The sequence below is a fragment of the Rutidosis leptorrhynchoides genome, chromosome 7 (genome assembly GCF_046630445.1).
Source record: "Rutidosis leptorrhynchoides isolate AG116_Rl617_1_P2 chromosome 7, CSIRO_AGI_Rlap_v1, whole genome shotgun sequence".
Lineage (NCBI taxonomy): Eukaryota > Viridiplantae > Streptophyta > Magnoliopsida > Asterales > Asteraceae > Rutidosis > Rutidosis leptorrhynchoides.
Window position 1 is genome coordinate 47,651,595 of NC_092339.1, and position 9,941 is coordinate 47,661,535.

Consider the following 9,941-nt stretch of genomic DNA (forward strand, 5'->3'; position numbering starts at 1 on the left):
AATAAGTAATAATCGATAATGATCAACAAGAAATATATAGTAGCGGGGAAAAAGATATAAAGATAAACAGCACCACTATATATGTCAAAATGAGGTAACAAGATTAGGAGGTCAGATGGGCCAGGGTAACGCTTTAAAACATGTTCATACTAAGACGACTTGTAACGGGAGCACGGCCACGCCGTGAGTGGTGATGTGGCAACCGGCCACGCAGGGAGGAAGGAGGTAGCGGGGCGTGGCTGGGGCGGCGGTGGTGGCGTGGGTAGGCGACGGGGGTGGTAACGGGAGTGGGTGAAATTGATTGGGACACTTGGCAATTTTTTTAATTAATTTTCAATGTATCCGTTGCAATTTGGGCAAATTAAAAAAAAAAAAAAATTTTAATCCAATATTATTTATCCTATATATACACACCCATTTTACTCATTCTATATACATTTCTTTCCTCCTTACTTTTCCTTTCTTATTTACAAATACTATAAAATTTCATAATGGATAAAACATTCAAAATGCTCGAATTTATTATTGATGACGATTCGGATGATGAAAAAATATATAATTTTATTAGTAGTTTGGCGGACGAAGATGTCGAGGCAGAAGCTTCAAGTTCACGAGTCCCTCGCCCCCGTACCTATATTCCAAGGGATCGTGAAGATGCGGCAGTGAGGTTATACAACGATTATTTTTCTGAAACTCCAAACTATACGGAAAAGAACTTTAGGCGACGTTATCGAATGAGTCGTGAATTATTTCTCCGTATCATCGAAGGTATATCTAACTTTAATAGTAGCGATATTCCCGATTATTTTATGTTTTTTAGGGAACGTCCCGATGCTACTGGTCGTCAAAGTTTGACGATACTACAAAAATGCACGGCGGCCATACGTCAAATGGCGTATGGAACTACACCTGATTTACATGACGAATACATAAAAATTGGTGAGAAAACAGCTGCTTTATGTTTAGATAATTTTTGTAAATGCGTGTTTCATTTGTTTGCTAGACAGTACTTGAGAAAACCAACAGCCGAAGATATTGCTCGGCTGTATAATTTTCATGCCCAAAAACATGGTTTACCGGGTATGCTTGGTAGTATTGATTGTATGCATTGGGAGTGGAAGAATTGTCCAATTGCGTGGCAAGGTCAATATACTAGAGGAGATAAAAAAGGCCCGTCCATTATGCTTGAAGCAGTCGCCTCGCAAGATTTGTGGATATGGCATGCATTCTTTGGTATGGCGGGTGCGAACAACGACATTAACGTTTTAAATTATTCACCATTGTTCAACACCATTAAAAATGGAACTGCTCCACCTTCACCATTCGATGTTAACGGCCATCACTACGAAAGAGCTTATTACCTAGGTGATGGTATATACCCCGATTGGGCAATGTTGGTCAAAGCTCCCCATTCTCCAACTGACGAACCGCGAAAAAAATTTAAAAGGTTTCAAGAAAGTGCGAGAAAAGATATTGAGCGTGCATTTGGAGTATTACAGGGTAGATTTCAAATGTTAAAAACTCCGGCGAGATCTTTGGACTTCAACAAAATAAGAAGACATATGTATGCGTGTATCGTATTACATAACATGATTCAAGAAAATAACGGGTTTGTTATTGGGAAGAAAGAAGAAAGAATGATACAACGGAACCCACCACGTCGGTTACTCAGGGATTTGAGGGATCGAGATGCAATGGTTAAGGAAATAAGAGATAGGCAAGTTCACAAACAGTTAGAGGCAGATTTAACCGAGCACGTTTGGAACTTATCACCTTACTTTCGTACCGCTAATATTATTGAGTAATTTGTTATGTATTTCTAGTTTCGTTTAAGATTTTTAAATTATGTAATTTTTAATTTCAGTATTTTTAATTAATGTTATTCGTGTTTACTTATTGAGTAATGTAATTTTATTTTTAAACATCACTTTTATTGAACACACCAACGGTTACATTTTTAAACAAGAACTAAATTAAACTGAAATACAACATAAGATCTTAAAACACAACACAAATTTTGATGAATTCAGTAGAGTTCATCAAAAAAACGACCATCTGTGTCGTACTCTGGAGCCACCGGTTCTTCTTTTTCTTCTTCGTTTGCTTCATCGATGTAATCCCAACCCAACGTTTCTTCATCTTCATTAACCACATACAGAGTAATGCGGTTACCACGATCTTCAATGGTATCTTTTATCCCGTACCATTGATCGTAGGTACGAAGATAGCTTGCCTCCATCTCATCATCATAATCGTCTTCAAAAAACATCACACCCGTGTATTCACACGGTACATTTGCCTTCAGAAAGGCTAGAAAGGCTAGCAGATCGTCTAAACCAACATCACGGATATCGATTCCTTCGAATGAAATTTTTTTGCCAAACTTGTAGACCTTGTAATGATTACGGAAATCACCCCCGTAATGAACATCGTATGCAACAATCATTGGGGGAATTGTTTTCATTTTGACTGATTGAAAGTGGTTTGATTTTGAGTTGAGTAGTGAAGTGTGTGAAATGAGTTGGGTATGTGGGTGTATTTATAGGTGAAAAGTATCATTTAAAAAAAAAAAAAAAAAAAAAAACGGTCGGATTTTTATAGCCGTTTATTTTGAATTTTAAATTTTAAATTTAAAAATATTAATACTAAATTCAAAAAAGAAATAAATAAAACAGAAAAAATTAAAAATAAAATGCCACATCAGCTTTCCACTAACCCACACCACTAACCCACACCACAAACCCACACAACCACTACTTCACTCAAACCACTCACACGTCCTAGTCATCAAAAAGCAACCCACGCCCCCAACCCACGCCCCCTACCGTTACGAATGGTCTAAACGAGTAGTGGGTTGCTTGGGTTGACCCAAAAACTTATTACAAGCACTGATATTCAATAATTTATTGCATAAAGTGATTTATGAGGCTGCTAGGTCAACAATATGAGTTAGGAGATTTTCATCCCATGCCATCCATTTGACATTTTTTTTTGCGACTAGATGTTTTGATTTAGCCCATTTTGAGATGAAATTAAAACCCGGGATAAATTTGAACCTATAATGTCAACAAACATGAAGGATTGTGTAATAATTAACAGTAACAAAAAAGGCAATGACTAAGCTCAAATTGACCATATATTTGGTGTGATAAACTCATAAAGGTTTTAAAACGTATACTTGCATAAACAAGACATCAAAAAAGTAAAATTGATACCTAATCTTAAATTAACTAGCTCCGGTCATGCTGCTCAATGGAAGGAACTGCAGTAGGCCAGGAAGGAAGTACAAAGGGGAAGAACATAGGGCTCAAAAGACTGATCTCAACATGTCGAATAAAACATGATACTGCCAAAAGCTTACTTCGCATATTATACTCCACAACTATGAAAGCAATACCATGATTAAATGGATGTCGTAAAAGCAAGCCCATACAACTATACTCGGAGAATGGCACCATAAGAAAACATCCAAATGAAAACTATGCAACCACAACCATTCCCCACCATTACCATAATCCTTCAGCTCCCACACTCGATAACTTGAATTTGTCACCCCTAAAAAGGCCTCTTAACATCCCGCAGTTGAATCGGGATAGGAACAAACCAATTACATGTTGTATTATTATATATTTTGATTATGCTAATGCAACCGTTATATATATCTTTTTGGATAATCTTCTATTACAATCAATTACATGATGTATTCCATTTCTTTCTTTAGTACAAATTAGTAATCAACAACATTTCCTACGTGCTCACCTCTTGATCTTGTTGAAGTTAATCTTGATCGTTACAAGAACCCGAATTCCAACTTGAGTAAAAAACCCAAAAAACGCATATCTCCAAGAATCGATGAGAGCCAACGAGCCATAAAAACCAAACACCCCAAAAGCAAAACCAGTCGCAATGCTAACAAAAAAACCTTTACTTATAAACTTGTCATCGTGTTCTTGTTCTACAATATTTTCATCCCTGGGATTACTACTACTTGTCTCATCCCCTGGGCATTCATTGGGCAACGGAAGCCCACAAAGAGCGGGATTTCCAATATATGACGTCACATCAAAGCTCTGTAACTGTATGCTTCTCGGTATTCTTCCTGACAAGCTGTTAAATGACAAATCCAGGACGCCAAGATCACTCAACTGTGAAAGGCTGGTAGGGATTACACCAATCAGATTGTTTCTTGATAAATCAAGAAAATCCAACCGACTCAGCTGACCAATGTCTTTAGGTATTGGTCCTGTTAGCCCGTTTCTTGAAAGGTTCAAGGCAATTAGAGAGACAAGACTCGTGATCTCACCCGGTATCTCACCGGTTAATCTATTGCTAGAAAGATCAAGGCTAACGACTAGACCCAACATCTTTTGGTACGTGGTTTTCTTTCCTTTCCATTGGAGTAATGCTTTGAACACATATAGGGCTCTGGACCTTAGCCGGGTTCGGGATAAACCGACTGCATTGAACTCGATACTTGCATCTGGGCTATTTTCTTCTTTTAAGGTCATCGCCGAAAAGTTATTGAGACACTTCGGGATGGTCCCGGATAAATTGTTAACCGAGAGGTCCAAAATCTGAATATTCTCGAGCTTACATAAGCTTGTAGGAACGGTTCCATTGAACCGATTTGATGGTAGGCTAAGAACAACCAACATCGACAAGCTTTCACCAACCCATTCTGGTATCGTTCCTGACAGTTGATTTTCTCCAAGATCAAGAAGCTTCAACTCTGTGCAGTTTTGTAATGACAATGGCAGCTCTCCTGTCAAGCTATTGCCTAGCCAACTCATCATATTAATATAAAATAGAGCTCCCATTGAGTCAGGAATTGACCCAGTGAATTGATTAAATTCGAGGTTCAGAATAGACATCCTATCAAAGTCCTTCCAGCAATTCGGAAGCTTTCCGGAAAGTTTGTTATTAGAAAGATTGAGAAGCTTTAACATAGTCAGGTTACACAAGGAAGAAACTGGCCCGGTGAACTTGTTATTATTGAGTGATAGTGAAACGGTGTCAAAAGGAAACAACGGTATGTTACCCGTAAACTTATTCGAGCTCATATCAAATATTGGTGATTTACCCGTGAACTTATACGAGCTCATATCAATTATTGGTGAATTACCGGAAATCAAATTTGGTACCGTCCCACAGATTTGGTTTGAAGAAAGATTTAAGTAACGGATACCTGGATTTAAAGATTCCCAGAACCAAGTGGGGATAGAGTCATTGATTCCAGCCTCAGATATATCAAGCACAGAAAAGTTTTTTTGATTTTTCAGCCATCCCGGGAAAGATCCCCTGAGTTTGCACAAAGATAACGAGATGATGTCGAGTAGAAAAGTCGGAGACCATTCAGGATCAATAGCTAAAGCTAACGAGTTATATGCAAGATCAAGGTAAATTAAATGAGAAAGATTGGTAACATGCGATTGAGTGATTGTACCATGAAAGAAGTTTGAAGATGCACCCAAGAACTGAAGCTTGGAAAGAGGACCCAACTTTTCAGCTAAAGTTCCGTTTAAGAGGTTTCTTTCAAAATATAACTCCCGTAAGGAAGCAAAAGGAGAAAGATCAGGGAGAAATCCGTTAATAAAATTATCAGCCAAATCAAGAAAAGATTTGATTTTTGCTCGAACTTTTCCGGGAATGGTCCACTCAACTGATTTTCTCCAAGGTATAATTCCTTCAAAGCTGTAAATTTGGTAAAATCGGGTAAAGAACCACGTAGTTGGTTCCCTGACAAATCCAGAATATGCAACGATCTTTCAGAAAGATTGTCAAAGAAACTGGGAAGATCTTAATTCAGATTGTTCCCAGATAAACGAAGTTCACGTAAGTTGACCAAGTTCCCAAATGAACTCTGGATACCACCTTCGAGTCCATTGTTGTTCAAGTCTAAGGTTTGGAGGTTTTGAATTGTACCAAAAGCTTCAGGTATTGTAACAAGTAACTCATTGTCAGATAGGTTGATATCCGTAAGACTCCCGCTGAAGTTAAATAACCAAGGATATATTGTAGATGATGGAAGAGAGTTAGAATCTAAATCAAGAACAGCGAACGAATTAGATAAATTGGTCATTGTACTAACAAATGACCTAGCACTATTATTCGGAAGATAACAGTTTACGAGGTGCAACTCTACCAAGGAAGGTAATCTGATGGCATTATTTAGTACGTTGAATGACTCACTGAGGTCGATACTACTAAGATTTAGGTACTTGAGTGAGGAAAGACGAGAAAGCCACTCTGCGTTTCTGATTGAAACTGATGAATATGAAAGATCAAGAGTTTGTAAGTTTGAAAGATTACCTAATTGAGATGGAACTTTGGGTGAATCAAACTCGATCTGAACAAGGTTGAGGTACTTCATATTTTTGAATGAACCAATGAACTCGGAGATACGAGTGAAGCTATTTCCACTCAGGTCTAAATATCTTAACGAGATTAATGAAAGCAACGAAGAGTCGATTTCACCTCTGAGACCAAGTGGTTGTTCAAGTTCTTCAGACATAATTGCAGGAAGATCAAGTTTAATGACTTCACCTGTGTGATAACTGCAACTTACACCTCGCCATTGACAGCAATCTGGGGAAGCATTAGTATCCCTCCATGACTTAAGGAGGGCGTAATCGTCCATAACCCCTTTTTTGAATTGCAAGAGTGCTCTTCGGTCCTGCTCACTGCACCTTGTTTCGGCATAGGTTTTTCTTGAAATACTAGAAACAAGGTTAATGCTGCTGCACACGAAAACTATTGATAATATATAAAAAGAGAGGGCTTGTGGAATCATTCTATAAATTTGCATGAGTGTTGTATTTGGTTCTAAGAAACTAAAAAGATTAAAATATCAAATTCTTTTGCTTTATGATATTCTATTAAACTGCCAGGTTCATATAATGTTTGAGCTTCAACCTTTATCATTTATGGTTGTGTATTATTATGTATACGTAGGACCAACTCTTAAATTTGAAATTATCAACAATAGCCTTTACTGTTATAATATATAAATATATATATATATATAAATGGATAGTCAATTATTGATACACAAAAGTAATATTATTGTATTACCTAAACTTGTAATATTTTTGCTATAAATAGCCATGAATGCAAGCATTAAACTTGCACCATTTCTCACACTTACAAAGTGTTTCTTTCTTTCTCTCCATTATCATCTTTGTTCTTACACTTCATTATTAGTATTCTTAATCAAGAATCAAATCACTAAAGGTAGTTATAAGCCTACTGAATTATAACATCAAGAATCAAACCACTAAAGGTAGTTATAAGCCTACTGAATTATAACACGTTATCAGCACGATAATCTTAATACTAATTATGGTTGGCTCTGCTACCTAAATGATATATGGTCGGTTATACCACCTGAATAATATATGGTCGACACTGCCGTCTAATTATCATTTATGTTACTAATATTTATATTTCAATTATCTAACATTTATATGGCCGTCACTGTCGCCTAATTATCATTTATGTTACTAACATTTATATTTCTATTATCTAACATTTATATGGCCGACACTGTCGCCTAATTATCATTTATGTTTACTAATATTTATATTTATGTTATATAACATTTATTAATGATTGCTTACATATGGTCGACACTGTCACCTACTTATCATTTATGTTATATTAAATTTATGTTTAATGTTTATATACTTATGAATATAAAGTGACTATAATTTATCATGTTGTTTGTTTTAATAGAAAATGTCGAATCTGGAAAAGCTTAAATTTACTCCTTTAGAATCAACTGGAAACAACTACATGCCATGGGTTATAAAAGTAAAAATGCATCTTAAATCAATGGACATTCTTGAAGCCATAAATGAAAACAACACTTGTTCTGAAAAAGAACAAGCAACGGCATGTTGCTTTATTCATCAACATATTGATGAATGCTTACAAAATAATTATGTGACTGTAGAAGATCCCCATGTTTTATGGGAAGGTCTCAAAAGCAGATTCAATAATCAAAGAGAAATTTTACTTCGAGCTGCTATAGAACAATGGAGAACATTAAGGTTCCAAGACTTTAAGAAAGTAAATGAATATAGCTCAGCTCTGTATAATACATGTTCACAACTTAAATTTCGTGGACATGAAATAAGTGACGCAGACATGATGGAGAAAACTTTCTCCACAATGAATGCTGCAAACATCACAGTGCAAAGAAATTTGAGAATGCTAAAGTTCAAAACATATCCTGAACTTAATTCATATCTCTTAGTTGCAGAGCAAAATGATGAGCTATTAATGAAAAATCAGCAATCCCGTCCTACTGGTACACTTGCAATCCCTGAAGCAAATACTGCAAATAATTATAAACAGGGACAAGGACGCGGGCAAGGTCGTGGTTATAATAACCATCACCATCATCATGCCAAAAGCCATAACTATGGTAGAAACCATCCTTATGGTAATGGTAATGGGCGAGGACGTGGTCGTGGTCGTGGCCGTGGTGGTCAAAGAAATAATAATCCACGAAAATATAAATATCAACCACAAAACAAGCCCACTAAACAAGATGTTGAAGAAAATTCTTCTAAAAATTCTGAAGAATCTTGCTACAGATGTGGTAGAATGGGCCACTGGGCTAATACTTGCCGAACATCTAAACATCTTGTTAAGATGTATCAGGATTCGCTGAAAGATAAAGAAAAGGAAGTAAACTTTGTGGATAACGTCGATCCAACAGTCACTGAGAAACCATCTGATTTATATGAAGATTTCTTGAATGTTTAAGTTGTGTGTCTTTCGAAAAATAAACGATTTAATATCGTCTGTCTTTGTCATTATGTTTGCTAAATGTTTCAGTACTATCTATTTGCGTTTAAAATATTGTGTAATATTAATGTACTCACTATTTATTTCTTATATATGAAGTTCAATATGAATTTTGCTGGAATACAACATCAATCAAGTGGTGGAGATCTCTGTATAGCAGACAGTGGAACTACACACACTATACTTAAATCCGAGAAATATTTTATTGATCTAAAACCAACGAAAGGAACTATACATACAATATTAGGACCTGCTAACTTGATAAAAGGGATAGGAAAGGCAAATCTCATACTACCAAATGGTACAAAATTTTTAATAAATGATGCCTTGTTTTCTCCCAAGTCAAGCAGAAATTTATTGAGTTTCTCCGACATATACCTTAACGGGTATGATTATCAGTCAGTGACAACAGAAAATGAGAAATATTTAAGTATCACTGACAAGAGTCATGTGGTTGAAAAACTGCCAAGACTTAGTTCTGGATTACATTATACACATATAAATGTACCAGAAATACATATGGTAGTTAACGAAAAATATATTGATCCTGAATAATGTACCAGAAATACATATGGTAGTTAACGAAAAATATATTGATCCTGGTGTATTCAGTTTATGGCATAACAGATTAGGCCATCCAGGATCAACAATGATGAAAAGGATTATTGAATATACTCATGGACATCCACTAAAGGATAGAAAAATCCATCATGATACAATGGTTCCATGTACATCTTGCTCTCTTGGAAAATTGATAACTAGACCCTCACCACTTAAGGTTGAGAAAGAATCACCAATGTTTCTTGAAAGAATTCAAGGTGATATATGTGGACCAATTCATCCACCATGTGGACCATTTAGATATTTCATGGTTCTAATAGACGCATCTAGCAGATGGTCTCATGTTTGTCTGTTATCAAGCCGTAATGTGGCATTTGCAAAATTTCTTGCCCAAATTATTAAATTGAGAGCTCATTTTCCTGATTACACCATTAAAAGGGTGAGACTTGATAATGCTGGTGAATTTACATCTCAAGCATTTAATGACTATTGCATGTCTATAGGAATTGTTGTTGAACATTCTGTTGCTCATGTGCATACACAAAATGGTTTAGCCGAGTCATTGATTA

At 36.1% G+C, this 9,941-nt stretch overlaps 2 protein-coding genes across 2 annotated transcripts; one reads left to right on the forward strand and one right to left on the reverse strand.

Moving 5' to 3' along the window:
* The first annotated feature begins 491 nt into the window (after positions 1-491).
* LOC139859181 (protein ALP1-like) lies at positions 492-1,805 on the forward strand. Its single transcript, XM_071847977.1, has one exon. The coding sequence runs from the start codon at positions 492-494 to the stop codon at positions 1,803-1,805; it is 1,314 nt and encodes a 437-aa protein (XP_071704078.1).
* Positions 1,806-3,048: 1,243 nt separating this feature from the next.
* LOC139859182 (receptor-like protein EIX2) lies at positions 3,049-6,637 on the reverse strand. The gene is made up of 2 exons (XM_071847978.1): positions 5,843-6,637; positions 3,049-5,762 (listed from the first exon to the last, which is right to left on the reverse strand). Exons 1-2 carry the CDS (start codon positions 6,635-6,637, stop codon positions 3,756-3,758), a joined length of 2,802 nt encoding a protein of 933 aa, XP_071704079.1. The 3' UTR covers positions 3,049-3,755.
* Positions 6,638-9,941: the final 3,304 nt, after the last annotated feature.